The 18,262-nt window shown below is 43.4% G+C and overlaps 1 protein-coding gene across 1 annotated transcript in view; it reads right to left on the bottom strand.

The window, feature by feature from the left end:
• KIF15 (kinesin family member 15) overlaps positions 1-18,262 on the bottom strand; it is a 102,525-nt gene that overhangs the window by 80,034 nt on the left and 4,229 nt on the right. The window contains exons 3-6 of the mRNA XM_063452102.1: positions 17,100-17,286; positions 7,614-7,690; positions 6,075-6,112; positions 4,255-4,352 (exon numbers count right to left, since the gene is read on the bottom strand). Coding sequence (XP_063308172.1) covers positions 4,255-4,352; positions 6,075-6,112; positions 7,614-7,690; positions 17,100-17,286 — 400 coding nt within the window. The remainder of the gene's footprint in view (positions 1-4,254; positions 4,353-6,074; positions 6,113-7,613; positions 7,691-17,099; positions 17,287-18,262) is intronic.

The raw sequence follows: 18,262 nt of genomic DNA, 5'->3' as shown, positions 1-18,262 counted from the left end.
TGTGTGTGTGTGTGTGCGCGCGCCTGTCTTGTGTGTGTGTGTGTGTGCGCGCCTGTCGTGTGTGTGTGTGCGCGCCTGTCGTGTGTGTGTGTGTGTGCCAGTCTTGTGTGTGTGTGTGTGTGTGTGTGCGCGCCAGTCTTGTGTGTGTGTGTGTGCGCGCCAGTCTTGTGTGTGTGTGTGTGTGTGCGCGCCAGTCTTGTGTGTGTGTGTGTGTACGCGCCAGTCTTGTGTGTGTGTGTGTGTGTGTGCGCGCCAGTCTTGTGTGTGTGTGTGTGCGCGCCAGTCTTGTGTGTGTGTGTGTGCGCGCCAGTCTTGTGTGTGTGTGTGTGTGCGCGCCAGTCTTGTGTGTGTGTGTGTGTGCGCGCCAGTCTTGTGTGTGTGTGTGTGTGTGTGCGCGCCAGTCTTGTGTGTGTGTGTGTGTGTGTGTGCGCGCGCCAGTCTTGTGTGTGTGTGTGTGTGTGTGCGCGCGCCAGTCTTGTGTGTGTGTGTGTGCGCGCCAGTCTTGTGTGTGTGTGTGTGTGTGTGCGCGCCAGTCTTGTGTGTGTGTGTGTGTGTGTGCGCGCCAGTCTTGTGTGTGTGTGTGTGTGTGTGTGTGTGTGTGTGCGCGCCAGTCTTGTGTGTGTGTGTGTGTGTGTGCGCGCCAGTCTTGTGTGTGTGTGTGTGTGTGTGCGCGCCAGTCTTGTGTGTGTGTGTGTGTGTGTGTGCGCGCCAGTCTTGTGTGTGTGTGTGTGTGTGTGCGCGCCAGTCTTGTGTGTGTGTGTGTGTGCGCGCCAGTCTTGTGTGTGTGTGTGTGTGTGTGCGCGCCAGTCTTGTGTGTGTGTGTGTGTGTGCGCGCCAGTCTTGTGTGTGTGTGTGTGTGTGTGTGCGCGCCAGTCTTGTGTGTGTGTGTGTGTGTGCGCGCCAGTCTTGTGTGTGTGTGTGTGTGTGTGTGTGTGCGCGCCTGTCTTGTGTGTGTGTGTGTGTGTGTGTGTGCGCGCGCCTGTCTTGTGTGTGTGTGTGTGTGCGCGCCTGTCGTGTGTGTGTGTGTGTGTGCGCGCCTGTCGTGTGTGTGTGTGCGCGCCTGTCGTGTGTGTGTGTGTGTGCCAGTCTTGTGTGTGTGTGTGTGTGTGTGTGTGCGCGCCAGTCTTGTGTGTGTGTGTGTGCGCGCCAGTCTTGTGTGTGTGTGTGTGTGTGCGCGCCAGTCTTGTGTGTGTGTGTGTGTACGCGCCAGTCTTGTGTGTGTGTGTGTGTGTGTGCGCGCCAGTCTTGTGTGTGTGTGTGTGCGCGCCAGTCTTGTGTGTGTGTGTGTGCGCGCCAGTCTTGTGTGTGTGTGTGTGTGTGCGCGCCAGTCTTGTGTGTGTGTGTGTGTACGCGCCAGTCTTGTGTGTGTGTGTGTGTGTGTGTGCGCGCCAGTCTTGTGTGTGTGTGTGTGCGCGCCAGTCTTGTGTGTGTGTGTGTGCGCGCCAGTCTTGTGTGTGTGTGTGTGTGTGCGCGCCAGTCTTGTGTGTGTGTGTGTGTGCGCGCCAGTCTTGTGTGTGTGTGTGTGTGCGCGCCAGTCTTGTGTGTGTGTGTGTGTGTGCGCGCCAGTCTTGTGTGTGTGTGTGTGTGTGTGTGCGCGCGCCAGTCTTGTGTGTGTGTGTGTGTGTGCGCGCCAGTCTTGTGTGTGTGTGTGTGTGTGCGCGCGCCTGTCTTGTGTGTGTGTGCGCGCCTGTCTTGTGTGTGTGTGCGCGCGCCTGTCTTGTGTGTGTGTGTGCGCGCCTGTCTTGTGTGTGTGTGCGCGCGCCTGTCTTGTGTGTGTGCGCGCGCCTGTCCTGTGTGTGTGTGTGTGCGCGCCTGTCCTGTGTGTGTGTGTGTGCGCGCCTGTCCTGTGTGTGTGCGCGCGCCTGTCCTGTGTGCGTGTGTGTGTGCCTGTCCTGTGTGCGTGTGTGTGTGCCTGTCCTGTGTGCGTGTGTGTGTGCCTGTCCTCTGTGCGTGTGCCTGTCCTCTGTGCGTGTGCCTGTCCTCTGTGCGTGTGCCTGTCCTCTGTGCGTGTGCCTGTCCTCTGTGCGTGTGCCTGTCCTCTGTGCGTGTGCCTGTCCTCTGTGCGTGTGCCTGTCCTCTGTGCGTGTGCCTGTCCTCTGTGCGTGTGCCTGTCCTCTGTGCGTGTGCCTGTCCGTTATAGTGGACTATAGTAAGTGGGCTACCTAGCTCAGCCTTCCTACTGGGCATTGCTATAAGGAAGGTTAAAAAATAGAAAAAAAGGGAAAAAAAGGTGGGGAGGGGAATTGAGGAGGGAGAGGAGATGAGCTGACGCACAAATGAGAAATCATATTATGCGCAAACAGAGAGACCTTCGTTTGTTCCTTACGGAAATTGAACCAGATCTCATTAATCACTAGTAAAGGTAATTTCAATTTACTTCATGGTTTTCTCATTAAACTTTATAAAGTTAAAAACCTTATAAACCTGCATTAAGTAGAAATAAAAAAAATGTATGTACATTTATTTTTTTTAAAACACCCTCCTTTCTTAAAAATAATCCGCATTTGCGCGAAAACTGGTGGGCGGTAAGGAAATGTTTTCAACCAAAAAGATGCATTAGTGGGCGGTAGGTAGAAAAAGGTTGACTACCACTGATTTAAATACTGTGACAAGTAGATGAAGTCTCATGTACAAAATAACATAGTAACCACAAACCGTTTATCCGAGCAATATGGTAACTAATTTGCTAGAAAATCCGAGTTTAGATGTTAACTATATTTTCTAAACCAAATCGCATGTGGTGAGATAAAAGGTGCAAAATTGTACAGGCAGGCCACTGACAAACAGGGACTCCTAAATCCCTCCAAGAAACAAGTGCAAAGATAGCTGTATAAAAACAAAATTAAAATACGGCACTACAGTCACAAAGAGTGGGAAGGATATAATTACCAAACTGATGAGGAACGCATATAAAAAAAAAAAAAAAAAAAAACACAAGAAAGAGAAAAATATAAAAGATCATTATGGTTTGTGTTTTAAAGTATCCACTAAACCTTCATTTATTATTATTTCTATCAATTTTACACTACTTCTATATACATCATTGGATTTAATTCGGGGTTTTATTATCCTACTAAGACATATGTTTGATGTGTGGATATTAAGTTTTATATTTAGCATGATAGTCCGGCTTAAAAGTATGAACAAGAGATTGTCCGCCCTTGCTTAGACTAAAAGTTTGTTTGCGCTCCAAAGCGGAACGTGCGAGACATGCTGCTGGGGCGTAATGACACCCCATTTGTGCGTCCCGGCGCATGCGCAAACATCCGAAAGATGCAACCCGGCGTATTTAACCGCTGAAAATTGAAGTACACGCTCTTGAAGAAGTTACAAGTAAGACGAAATGCGTTGAGCAACATTATACCCAAGAAAGGACTGCAGCCCAGCGGTTATTTAAGAACTGGTTCCTGATAATCTAAGGTCAGTGGTCTAAGGTCAGTGGAGGAAGCCCTTCTGAGACTCAGGAATACCAGTCCGTAGTAGATTGCTCTGAGGACTAAGCCTATTAAAGATTGCTACGATCGACAAGGTGGTGTGTAATTTTTGACTTTTTGCACATATATTCAAGACCTTTAATAATAAAGATTTAGGAAAGACCAAACTGTGGATTCCACAACTATAATTAATCTTAAAAATATTTTCCAAGTAGTCTGGTATACACTAATTTCAATAATAAAAAATAAATAAATAAATAAATAATATATATATATATTAGAGATTGAGATATAATTATTTAAGGTAAATTACATCTGTTTGAAAGTGACACCAGTTTGGTTTTTTCATGCAGGCTCTGTCAATCATAGCCAGGGGAGATGTGGCTAGGGCTGCATAAACAGAAACAAAGTGATTTAACTCCTAAATGACAGTGAATTGAGCAGTGAAATTGCAAGGGAATGATCTATACACTAAAACTGCTTTATTTAGCTAAAGTAATTTAGGTGACTATAGTGTTCCTTTAATCTTCAAATAAAAATTAACTTTTAATGCTCCAAGTTAAAAATCAACGTTTCAGTTTTGACTATATATATATATATATATATATATATATATATATATATATATATATATATATATTTATTTATTTTTATTATTATTTTTTTTTTTCCAATTTCTTAGTTTACAATTTTAGTTTACACTACCTTGATACTTAGATTACATACAAATGAGCTTTCACTAGGATTCTAGAGGCTTAATGTGGCATACACAAGCACAAAAATATTTGAAATTCAATAGGGAGCTAAAATGTGTTCTTACCTTCTCCTTTTCACGATTGATTAAGAAAAATAGATACTCAAAGCTCCGAGGTATAACTCCTCTGAGATTATGCGTGAAATTATCAGATTCAGAGGGACCTAAATGAGAAAAGCAGCAATTTTTGTACAATTTCTACACGTCACTTCTCAAATGTAACAATTCAGGCATGCAATATATGTCTTGAATCTAAAATTACAGAACACGCTTTAAAAAAAAAAACAAAAAAAAAAAACCCACCTCTTGACCAATAAACATTTTTTGTTCTTCATTTTGCTATAGCTTACTAGCTATTACTATGTATTACTTTCTATACACAAACATTGCATTTTTAATGTAATTTTTGGTCTTCATATCACAAACATTTGTTTAGATAGAATATCTCTTATTAAAAAAAGTTGACCTAATTGTCCTTAGCTATACAAGCATTATGTTTTTACACTTATAAACCATTTTTGATCTTTACACAAAGCATTGGATAATTATGTAGTTTATTGGAAAAATCTTCTCTTTGCATAAATAGGTGAGGTGAATCCTACTGATAGTTATGATCCTAAAAAGATTAACGCAAATAATGGAGCTCCCATAGTCCTAGGCCCTGCATTGCATTGTCTGCATCCATCATAATGGGGAAGCCCAAGCACCAGAAGCAACATTCAGGTGCTTCTGGAAAGCCATTAGGGGGAGCAACTGACAGAGACCTTACAGGCTGTATTTCACCTGATCATGGGGCTAGAGGTTCCCCCACCTATTTAATTTGACCATACCTATGAGGCTCTTCATCTACCTGCTTATAAACTATAACCACAATTTCAGGTGCTGGACTTGAAGAGGGAACCAATTACAGAACCATTTTAAAGCAAGAGATAGAGATATATACACATACATACACACGGGGACAGCCTATGCAGTGCATATACTATTTAAACATTTTTAGCATTGAGCATGATAATTGTATGAATATAATATATATATATATATATATATATATATATATATATATATATATATACACACACACACATACACATTTTGCATATATACACATATATCATTTCTTGCAGCTGTAAAATTTGCCATAAAGCTAAAGACTAAAAAAAGCTTAACATTTTCCAAGCCATTCTTTTACTTACAAAAAAAGTTATATGTTGGAGAACTGTACGCTTGCACACGCATGTGCAATGCAACTCTTTGCTTCATCCCAATCAAAAAAACAAAACTAATACTAACCATATTCATAGGAGAACAGTCACTGCTGGATTGATGTACAAAATTGCATATTTCCTGTTAGAGGGTTTGATTAACTAGATCTACATAGCACATTTTTGTTTTTTACAACATAAAAATGGTTGCACATTTTTGCATAGAGTACCATACATATATGTAAATGCTAACTGGAGAACAAAAATATCTTAAAGGAGATCTTAACATATATTAAACTTTAATGCCATTTAGCCACTGTGATGCAGGACTCTATCCTTTAGCATATTCTTTCATGGTATTAGCCATTGACACAGTCTCACCAATCATAAGCTCAGCAAGCACAGGTGACCTACCAAATCAAATGCATAGCATGAGCACACTGACCTGGTTTACTTTTGAGCAAGTGATGCCTCAAAAACCAATATAAAGAGTTTAACATAAAAATCAGTAACTATGAAGAGTTGCAAGAAAACTGCAAATTTTGGCCAACATAGCAAAATGAGATTTCAGGTGACAAAACCAAGGTATATTGGACATGCTTTCAAGTTTCAAAGAGCTTAAACTATTTTTAGTTATAAAGTAAAATATACAGTTTCTAATCACTGTGTTTGTTTACTTACCCAACATTGTAAAAGTCTTCCCTGAGCCGGTCTGGCCGCTAAAGGGATGCATAAATAAATAAGTCATCACTCATGCAGCTAACAACAACTGTATGTATGAATAGTTTATGCATGTTTTGCATTATATTGCAGTTGACTACTTTATTAGATCCTTTTCACATTATTTGCCTATGTGTGCACAGTAATCTAAAACTTTCATAAGCAACCGTGCTACTATTAACCTCTTTAACCAAACTCCAGGATGATTGATCCTGGTTACGTTTAAAATAGTAGTAAAGTCATGTTAACATCACTGATATGGTGCATAGCTTAAAAAAATATTTGGCAAGCTTTCTAGGACACAATTGGATTAATTAAAACTCTAAATCTCCCTTATGAAAACAAACAAAAGGTTGTATAATGTGCAGTGGCTGATGCAGCCAAGCAAAATTAGTTTGATCCTTCTTTTTTATTTACATGCTACTTAAATTTGGTATCACTTTTAATTAGTGATCGACTGATTATCCGTTTTACCAATATTATCGGGCGATATTTGGTATTTTCGGCAATATCGGTATCGGCCAATAGAGATACCGATATTGCCGACAATACATACATACATTACAAGCCCGGCGGTTCTGGGGGGGGCCGGCAGCAAGCTGTTACCTCCCAGCAGCTCCCCAGTGTAAATCTTGCGAGTCCCGCGGCCGCAGAGCCACGGGTTACCATGGCTCCGCGCGGCACGCAGACCGCGAGATTTACACTGGGGAGCTGGAGGTGCTGCTGGGAGGTAAGTAACAGCTTGCTGTGGGCCCTCCCACTGCTCAGTACATGCCACTGGACCACCAGGGAATTCCATATCCCCCTCCCTGGCCAGGTAACAAGCAGGCAGGTAGGGTGGACAATTTTTTTTTATAATAAAACATAAATATTAAAATAAAAAAAAGCCTCTCCCTTCACAAACACACCCACACACACACACACTCTGCATTCACTTTACACACACTACACAAACACACACTATACAAACAGACCCTGCATTCAGTATACACACACACTACACAAACACACCCTGCATTCACTTTACGCACACTACACAAACACTCACTGCATTCATTATACACACACACTACACAAACACACCCTGCATTCAGTATACACACACACCCACCCACACACACACACACACTACACAAACACACCCTGCATTCATTATATACACACTGCATCCACTACATGTGGCATGTATATTTTGTGCATTTACCTTTAGAAATAGTTTATTTTTTCAAAATGGTAAATGTACAGAATATCGGCAAGTTATCGGCCATCGGCCTGAAAGTTCACAGATTATCGGTATCGGCTGTGTAAAAAAAAAAATAAAAATATCGGACGATCCCTACTTTTGATATAAAATAAAATTAGGCATGATAAATGTGTGAATTGGCATTCTTCAAGATTATATCTTTGAAACTCTAGGAGTTTTGCTCACTAGTAATATCCCATGTATGTATAATAAAATGCTTCTTGGTTGACGTAGTTGTATAAAATTACTCCACTTACTAGGCAAATATGGTGCCATTGTAACCATTCATACACGATTCAATAATGTTTTTTGCCACACCTGAAAATACAGATTCCTAAAAGGAAAGAAAAAAAAATAAACATTCACTTTTTCACGTGGAACATGAAACACACTAAACAGGTTTTCAGTTTTAACAGCTTAGTATTCCTGGCACTATGGCATCCCTTTAATGTACAGTGCTGCTGATTTTTAATAATGTACTCATATCACTTGATACTCTACAATCACTATTGGATGCTTTCCCTGAAAAACTATGGTAAGGCAATCATGTTCATGTTTGAGGCAATATCCATGTAAAAGTCTACAGCAAAAAGGGGTCGGGAAGCTGAAATCTTTTATTATTATTACAGAGTAGGTCAGCTTTAACCAATAGTTCATTCACATGTTTCATATAAACAGGGTTCACATGTTGATTGTGATTAGTTAAAACGTTTAAATTACCTGAATAATAATTCACTGAGAATCTCTTACAATAAACACGGGCGCTATCCTATGTGAAGACACATTAGCTACATTTTATAATGTAATTGCTAGCATATACGAAAAATAGAGAATGAAGGAGAGACCACCTTGTGACAAGACGGGCTGTTCTCCTTCAAACCACCCCAAAATGAACGTCTATAGAAAATAAATAAATTTTATTGAAAATAACGGCATAAAAAAAACAAATAGCCTTAGGACTCATCAGAAAGTCTGGCCTATTAGCTGCATGGTATATCAATCACTAATAAATGTAGCAATATGCACTTAAACAAAGTTGATGCCAAAAGTGGTAATAAAGGTATAAACCACTATTAGATGTGGCAATCTAAACTTAAATTAAGTTGCTAAAAGTGATGGTTGCAATGCGAACTTGACCTTGCAGATGGCCAAAATGCAAAATTACTAGCTGCATGGTATATCAATCACTAAAAAATGTAGCAATATACACTTAGACAAAGTTGATGCCAAAAGTGGTAATAAGGGTATAAACCACTATTAAATGTGGCAATCTGAACTTAGTCTAAATTGCTAAAATTGATGGTTGTAATGCAAACTAGACCTTGCAGAGGGCCAGAGTGCAAAATTACTAGCCCAAACTTGAAGTCAAAAAAAGGGGTGAGGGGATAGTATGTATCAATCACTTAAGACTTAGACAAAGTTAATGCTAAATGTGATAATTGTAATAACAGGTCACTATTAGTTCTTTATTTTGGTTGTGCAATATTTTGACAAGCAGACTTATTGTTATGCCAGTACATAGTGTAGAATACAAGCATTTCACATGGTGTATCTTTGTGGCAAATAGAAAAAAACTGCACTTTTTTTTTTTGTTAAAAAGGTAGCATACAAGTAGGAACATGGTATCTCAGACAATGAGATGGAAACAGGTACATTAGAGACCTAGCATGTGGGCTGACAATAATTGCAACGTGGGAAAAACTGTTGTGTAACATGCTAACTTACTAAATTAATGATTTTTCTGAAGCTTAGTAGCCGCTGTGTACTTTTCAACAGGCTAAAGCCGGGTTTAGGTTGACGCTTAGTGTAGCGATTGTGTGTGGGCTAATCCGACGTGGTGACCATCTAAGCAGTCGCACAGAAAAAGTTACTAATGCGGGCTAGTTCAGTGCCCCTAACCTAGGGGGGCAACGGGGGGGGGGGGGGGGGGGGGGGAGGTATTGACGCCATATGGTGTATGGGCCTAGATAAAACCCTTGTGAGGGTGATTGTTCAGTTGTTAGACCTTGGGGTTTGTGTTTGTGTGAGTTCCTCCTGTTCCCCCTCCATGGGCATGTGGTGTAGGTGCTCGTGTGTGTGTGTGTGTGTGTGTGTGTGTGTGTCTGTGTGTGTGTGTGTGTGGGGGAGGGGGGGGGACGGGGGGGGAGGGTGTCAGTATGGCAGTAGAGGTACATTAACCTAAAAATTATAAAAAAAAAAAACCTGAGAAAAAGAAACAGTTATATCGAGGGTAGCTCGAATCAGTCCAGGTAGTGTTTGTCGAGAGTTCCAACCGTGTCTATACGTTGTGGGTGCCTGTGTCCTGTCAACATGGCCAAGTTTCAGCGCTCAGTTCGGTATCTTACGGGTCTGGTGGCGGTGTGGCTCTGGAGCGCGGCACAAAGGGTGTCACTGCGGTCGGGTCCCAGGTGCTTGTAGGTAGGCCAGGAGTCGTTGTCCTATCAGGCAGTCCCAGCTTTCGGAGGAACGATGTAGCTTCTTCCATGGCTTGTAGGATGTGCGTGGTCCCATCTCGTATGACTTGGATACAGTGGTCTGCTCCCCACCTGTATGTTATGCCAGCTGCTCGTAGTTGAGTGGTGACGGGGCTACAGGATTTTCTCCACAGCAGCGTCGCCCTGGGTAGATCCTGAAAGAACAGCAGTGCAGAATTCTCAAAAGTAAGTGGCGTTTTGTCCCTCACGGCTTGCATGATCTGAATCTTTTCCTGGACGGTGCGGCATCTCAGGATGACGTCTCGGATCAGGTTAGGTTTCGTGTGGGTCGTCGAGGGGAGACGGTATACGCCATCCGGGGTCAGTTTGCCTGCAGCTGGGGGCAATAAGGTTGCGAGGAGGCGTCTTGTGTAGTGGGGCAATTCCTCCGGACACTGGTCGGGACTCCCCTGATTTTTATGTTTTGCCGGCGGTGTCGGTCCTCCATAACTGCGAGCCGTCCCATCAGGATTCTTTGGGTTTGTTGCAGCTGGAGGACCGTTTCCTGCACCGCGTGTATCTTGTTGTGTGCCTCTGTTACCCTGTCTTCTACCGCTCCCACCTTCTCTCTGACCTGGGTTTGGTGCTGTGCCGGCCGCTGGAGCATGGTCCCGATATCCCTGGTATCGGACCCCGCAGTCGGTTTCTGTGACCGTCGGCCCATAGCCGGTTCGTGTGTCGGCTCTTCCACTTCTGGGTGACCTGCGTAGCTGCTCCTCAGGAGTGCCTCGAGGTCCGTGGTTGTCAGCGGGCGGTAGGCCTCAACTCAGTGGCGCCGCTTCTGCGGCTGGAAAAAAGGCATCAGCCGGTTCAGCCCCGCTTGCTTGTTTGGGATCTTTGAGTTGCAGGGTCGGATCGGTAGTATTTTGGGCGATATCTGGCAGATTAAGGGTCACTAAGGGAGAACTTTGGAAAATGGCATCTGTTCAGGTTTGAGTTCAAGCTCCGCCCCGCTGAAATCTTTTAATCTTGTGACACAGAGAGGCAATCAGAGATGGTGTGCTGTTGAAGAATGAGAAAGTTCTTCCAATGCAACTTTAGTTGTTTCCCAATAGCACAGCTATATCTTCCCAGACAAGTGCAAGAAATACTCTAGCCCTGAAGGTGGCATCCTAGATTGTTGCCAGCTAACCATCACCCTGAATCATGCAGAAGTAGCAACGGACTGCCAGAGACAGTGTACAGAGCATGGTAACATTTCACATTGGTAAATAATAGTTTACCCTGGTAGATGGCAATTTTATATTTATTTTCACCCTTCAATAATCAACGCAGATAAGGTTCCATACACTGTCCAAATTTCGTGAAAATTCCAAAGAGAATGTTTGTGACAAACTGCCCTGTCCTCGTGAGTTTGTCACGAGCTCCTGGAGAAGCCTGCCTCTTGCCCACAGACGATGGGCCCTGTAATATACACTGAAGAGTCTCCATTCGTGTATTTGGACTATCGTATATACTCAAGTATAAGTCAACCCGAATATAAGTCGAGACCCCTAATTTTACCCCCCCAAAACTGGAAAAATTTATTGACTCGAGTATAAGACTACGGTGGGAAATGCAGCAGCTACTGGCAAATTTCTAAATAAAATTATATCCCCCCAAAAATTATATTAATTGAATATTTATTTACAGTGTGTGTGTGTATGAGTGCAGTGTGTGTGAATGCAGTGTGTATATGTGATGCAGAGCCTTGGAGGGGGTGGGCATTTTTTTATTATTATTTTAATATTTTATTTATATTTTTTCGCCCCCCCCCCCAGGCTGGCAGGAAGCGTTTACTTACCTTTCCTGCAGCTCCTGTCAGCTCCCTTCTCTTTCCTGCGTTCCGGTCAGCTCCCCACTGCAAGTCTGTAAGGTTTGTAATGAGCCCGGCGGTCCTGGTCTGTATTATGGCAATGTAAGTTGCCATAATACAGACATTGACTCGAGTATAAGTCGAGTTGGGGTTTATATGGTTCAGTAACCGAACAGCCGCACAAATTGGAGACCACCCGGGAGCTTAAGCCTAATTGCTACTTTGTAGCAATTTCCACCGCAGTGTTCCAAGTGTTCGTCTGGGTGGCTGCATTTCCTATGGACGACTACGAGGCGGCAGCTATCTTATTCGCACGAACGCAGGCAGCGGTGTTTGGCCGTTGAGTTCATGGAACTGAAAACGGGCAGAAAACTCCCGAACACCGTTGGATGTCAAGCATTGCCTGCGTTCAGTTCCTCAACACTTAGAAAGACACTGTTCGGTGGAAACATTCCCACGAACAAAGGAAACAAGCTCCAGGGTAAGAATATTGACTATGTTCGGTAGTTTGTTCGGTTTTAAACTACTGAACTAGACCGTGAAATTAAGACTTCCAGGAAATTCCCGAACGCCTGAACCGATCTGGGCGATTTTTGGATATGTTGGTCACCAAGATATCAGGGGATGTAACTTTTAGGGGGTTGTTATGTATTTTAAAGTTACTTTTGGGGTGTTTGTGAAATGTGTGTTTTTGTGCCTGGAGATAATGGAGTTTTGTACAATTCCGGACTTAATTATCTCCCAGGAATAGGGGAGGAATTATCCTGTTTTCTGTGAGAGTGCTGGTCTGTGTTCAGAAATGTATAAAAGATTAAACGTATTGCAGCTTGTACTCCCAGAACTGTGTGTCATTTGGTTACTGGGAGGGGAAATAGCCAATTACGAATCACTGTTCCACTGTGGAGAATTCAACGGGTAAAGTCCTTGTAAGGACTAGAGCTCCCAGGACCGAGTGTCGTCCTGGAACCGCTCTCTCCTGTAGTTTCAAGTTACCGGTTATAACCACTATCAAGGTTAGTATCCACTCATTACACCCATAATTGCCATTCAACCCATAGAAGGTGCGTGAACTGGCTTACAGGGTCTAGGCTCTGGTCCTAGCTCACCCAAGTACATCCCGGTCCCGCAAGGCCATTTCCCACCTCAAAACAGAGGTATTGCCCCACGCACTAATCATAGTCAGATGCCTCATTAGCCCTTCTACAGTGCCGCAGTCAGGGCCACACGTTTTTGAATCTCTTAACAGTCATCGAGAGGCCAACATCCCGCCACCACATCTGTGGCAACGAACTTCCCCTCGGCCAAATCATAGATAGAGCCTCTCACCGCCACTCGGCACTAGCAGGGCCTCATCTGTCACTAATTAACAGTTAAGTTTTTCGCTTTGGCACTAGCCTTACAGTCCAGGCCCCCGAGCCTAGGCCAGGCACTAGCTCTCAAGGACAGCCATCAGGCGCTTGCACGGCCACTCAGGACACCCTTGCAGCAATCCTGGCCAACTTGCAGACCCTGAACAGCAGGTTATCTAAAGTGGAGAGTGCCATCGCCGTCCCAGGTAACCTCCCTGGCCTCTCAGCCCCCACCTCGGCAGTCTCTGCTACACCACCAAGCTCCCCTATACTTCCCCCTCCAGCACCAGCCACAGTTACGTCACCTTTTGTGTCACCAGCTCACTCCGTCCCAGACTCCATTAGGAAAGAAATCCTAGACGGGAAGGATGTGTTTCTGGTGTCACTACTTATAGCCTCTCAAGATGTGCTGGAGAACCGAGCATATGACTACGGGGATATCTCAGTGGTGCTTAAAACCAGAGATCCTAGGCTTAATTATCCATTCCGCAGTTCGTAATAGCCTTCGGGATATACCGCAACGTCATTTGCTCGGTATATCCCCACAGGAGAGAGGAACTAGACCTCCATCTTCATAAAGAGGTGGATTTGGGCATCAAGTACGGGGGCTCATCTTTTTACGATAAATCGGTATCAGCGAAAGCGGCGACCCACCTGAAGCAGTTTAATATTAGAATTAACTGGTGTCAGATGGCTACTGAATTATTCTGTCGCCACTTCGCTGGTCTGAGGCCCCAGTCTTGTGCGGTGTGTAATTCTACATCCCATACGGTTGATTTGTGCCCTTCTGAAGCTGATCCACCTCCACTCCCACCCCTCAGCCCACTTTCACCCCTCACATTAAACAAGCGGGTGGTCAACGGGATAAACTGGGTAGACCCATCTCCTTCTTAGGCAAAGCGCAGGTGTGCAACAATTTTAATGCTGGGTCATGCAGCCTCAGCGCCTGTAGGTTGTTGCACATCTGCTCCATCTGCTTCAGGGCACACACGAAGACCATGTGCCCGGCCAGGTGTTCTAACAAATGACTAACCGACATCAATGTCGATAACCTGTTTTTTTACCTAAGAACACACCCTAGCAGGCATCTGGTGGAGTATTTGACCACGGGGTTCACACAGGGTTTCTTCACGGGTCTTGTAGCCATCCCCTCAGACACACTGGAACGTCCCAACCTCTTGTCAGCATGCCAAGATCCAGTATTCACAGACACTCCTTTTTAATGATCGACCCCTTCACCTCCTCACCTTTTTCTTCCTGGCGCACTAGTCCCATTGGTATAGCTGTGCACAAATACTCTAATAAAAAAACACCTGATTTATCGGCACCGCACGCCTCTTTTGTTCCCAGCATTAACTCACTCATACCCGCAGAAGAATTTTCATTACAGTACGCAAAAATTGACGATGCAATACAATCCATCATTTCAACTGGTAGCAACGCTTGGCTAAGCAAAACGGACATAACACATGCATTCTAATTACTACCCATGCACCCATCACTCTGGCATCTGCACGGTGTTAGATACTATTTTTCCACACGACTCATTTTCGGGTCTAGAAGCAGCCCTAAACTGTTTGATATATTCGCAGAAACTCTATGATGGCTGCTTCTGAACGTTCTCAGGTGTCACTCAGTCATTCACTATTTGGACGACTTCCTACTGATAGAACCAGGCGCACGTACACCCACTACTATCCTCAGCACCTCAGCACTTTTTTCCCCACACTCGGGGCACCCATATCACCCTCCAAAACCATCGGCCCCACTAATAAACTAACCTTCTTGGGGATCGAGCTGGACTCTGGTACCATCCAAGCCAGCCTTCCCCCCCGACAAATTGGTCCGCTTGAGAGGGGAAATAGACATGTTCCTGCGGAGTGATGCATGCACCAGAAGGGAACTTCAGTCCCTATTGGGGTCCTTAAATTTTTCGATTCCGCAGGGAAGGTCATTCGTATCCAGGCTTCTCTGTCTGCTTCACGGGGTACCGGACTCCTACCCAATTTCATTGGACCAGCATGCCAAGGCTGACCTACTCATATGGGGGAAGTTTTTGGCTGAGTGGAACGGTATCTCCATGTTTATCTCCCCTCTCTCCGACTCTTCACCCATCATTCACACAGACGCTGCAGCCAACACTGGTTTCGCAGCGGTCTTCGGTAATCACTGGTTCAGGGGTCACTGGCCTGCTTAGACGGATGCCTTGCCAGGATTCAGGTAGACTTCAGCCCTATTTGAAATTTACCCCATCGTAGTGGCCGCACACACCTGGGGTCATCTCTGGTCCGGCAAGGCAGTAAAATGCTATTCCAACAACTCGGCAGCTTGCAATACAGCCCACCGTCAGCAATCCAAGACACCGCGGTTTCACGAACTAATCCTGGATTGAACGCACTAATGCACCACGCTAGGACTCTCACATACCAAGCACTATCACCTAACACAGCTGTCACCTATAGTAGGGCACTTACTATTTTTAATAAATTCACAGCAGATTTCAGATTACAAGGGGATTTTTCTACTCAAACTATGGTGGCTTTTGCCTCCTTCTGTCACTTACATTTAAAACTCTCACAATACCATTAAACTATACCTCACGAGGTTCAGCACCACAGTCTCACTAATTTCCCTAACAACACCCCCTTCTTGTCATCATACCCCATCAAGATGGAGTCTGGTGCCACCACCAGACTACCAATAGATGGGCCTATCTTTAGATTACTCAGCAATTTACTTGATGAATCCCCATTCGATCCCAACACGAACCTGGTGATCAAGTCTGCAATTTATCTAGCTTTTTACAGTTTCCTTAGACCCAGAGAATTCACCGTTGTTTGTCAAGGGGATATCACACACAGCCTCAAAACCGTACACCTCACTAAGGTGGAGGATCACTACGTACTACCACTACGATCATCTACCAAAACTAATCACTCACTACACCCCACTATCATTCCCCTCTTTTCCACTGATAATGCTTGGTGTCCGGTTAAGGCACTAGACCACCTACGGTCAACTGATCACACGCACTTACTACTACAAGGGCACCCACTCACCACTGCTAAATTTACGACGCATGTCAGAACCTTACTGGCAAAACTGGGCTGCAACCCGGCTTCGTTCTCTGGTCACTCCTTCCGCATAGGAGCCGCTTCATCAGCCTCTAGTACAAACACCCCGGTCCACATCATCAAGAGACTGGGTCGATGGAAATCCTCCATATACCATACGTACATGCCACAACCAAATAGCTTCGCCAAGCCCTCAGGAATTTGGTTATGTACTAAATGCAATAAAGTGTGTTTTTCCTTGAACTTCTCTTTTGCCCTCTTATTTACAGGCCCACTCGTACGTTGGCTTCGGCACACCACAACCAACCTTTATCTCAGACACTATCCATTACGTATTAAATTCCGAGCACAAGTAGAAAGGCCTTTAGGCCTGAATTTGTGGGAGGATTAAGTCCCCTACTTAAACTCCCAGCCCCTACTCACCTCTGCCGTTTAAGTTGATTGTCTCCACCCACCTTCACCTTTATAGCATTACAATTCTCCTTGGTGGGCCCTCTTATTTACAGGCCCACTCATACATTGGTTTTGTCACACCACAACCAACTTTAATCTCAGACACTATCCATTACGTATTAAATGCCGAGCACAAATATACATACACTATACATTATATATATATATATATATATATACACATACATATATATATATACACATACATATACATACACACACACACATATATTTATTATTCACACTATTAATAATCTCACTATTTCCCACAGAGTAAAGATTACAGCTATGTAGCATTTGGTCCTGCTCAAAGCTGGAAAAAAATTCAGGCTCATTCAGAGCCAGGATTGTAAAATCTGGACATTGTTAATAAGATTTAATCATCTGAATGCCCAGTACACAACCATTTGGACTTTAGTGAATAACACTATGTATTAAACATGGGTAACTGTGGAAACACTGAAGACAAATATTACATTTGATAGATTCTGTGAATTAATTTTTCTCTATGATTTACTTTCGTATCTTTCCAAACACAAACAAAATGTATACTTTATGCAACATTTTATTGTAAAATAAAGCAGAACATAGATCATACCTGAGTTGCATCCATGTCAGCTACATGATCAAAAGTGAATATTCTTGGCTCAGGTTTAGAATTCAGACGAACAGTGTTGGTAGACAGGGCAGACAGACACAAACCTTGATCCCCATCACCTCCAGCAACAGTTCCTTCTGCTAAGGGACGGATTCTCACAAAAACTTTAATAGCATCTCCTTCACCACTAGAGAAGAAATTAAAAAAAAAAAAAAAATGAACATGTATGTACTAAAACAACAGTACTGCCAATGAGCAGAGTTCATGGGGTTTTGGGAAGTTACAGGGCAAAACATGGGGCATGACTATTTCAGTATCCATACTTGGATATTTGACAAAATGATTTTCTGGGACTATGTTGCATTTGAGACAGTACGGCAGCCTGGGTAATAAACATTTCCACAATTATGGCATGCCCTTTTCAAAAGAAGGCAACCCAGAGTATTCCAAATGGCGTATTTTGAGATGTTTTATATAGCCACTTTATTACAAATACAGGCCCCATTTACAGGTTTTACTTTTATTTGTAGTTTTTCACACACTTGAATTCCATTTTCACAAGACATATCGTAATCCTGATGTGCATTAATGTAATAAAGCATCAATATTTTTACTTAACATTGTCTCAGCAACAGTTCTCCTCATGTACTGATTTTCCAGTTTATTTGGGGAAGTCACAGAACCAAATATATTAGATACCCTTTTGAACTTGGAAATTTGATTTTCTGGGCCTATGTCTTCTTTAAAGCAGTATAGGAGACCAGGAAAGAAATGTATCCCCCCCCCCAAAAGGTATGTAATGTTTAAAAGTAGAATACACAGGTATTCCAAATGTTTTGTTTTGGGCAGTTTGGCTTAGCCACTTTACCACACAAACAGGCCCCATTTAATGGTTATACTTTCTTTTGTTTTATTTTTCTCCACACACGAATTCCATTTTCACAAGAAATGCTGTAATTCTGATAGTGTTAGTTCAATTAAGCCTAAATATTTTTATTTATCATTGTCTCACAAATATAACCGTGCCACCATGTATTTTATTTTATTTTAATAAGTCACACGGAAAAATATATTAGACAAACCTTTTAACTTGTAAAATTAACATAGTGATTTTCTGGGCCTATGTCAGCTTTGAGAGAACACGGCACCCTAAGAAAGAAAAT

This window comes from Pelobates fuscus, chromosome 4 (assembly GCF_036172605.1).
Source record: "Pelobates fuscus isolate aPelFus1 chromosome 4, aPelFus1.pri, whole genome shotgun sequence".
NCBI lineage: Eukaryota > Metazoa > Chordata > Amphibia > Anura > Pelobatidae > Pelobates > Pelobates fuscus.
Note: the sequence above shows the minus strand (reverse complement) of the source record. Positions and strands in the feature narration are given on the sequence as shown.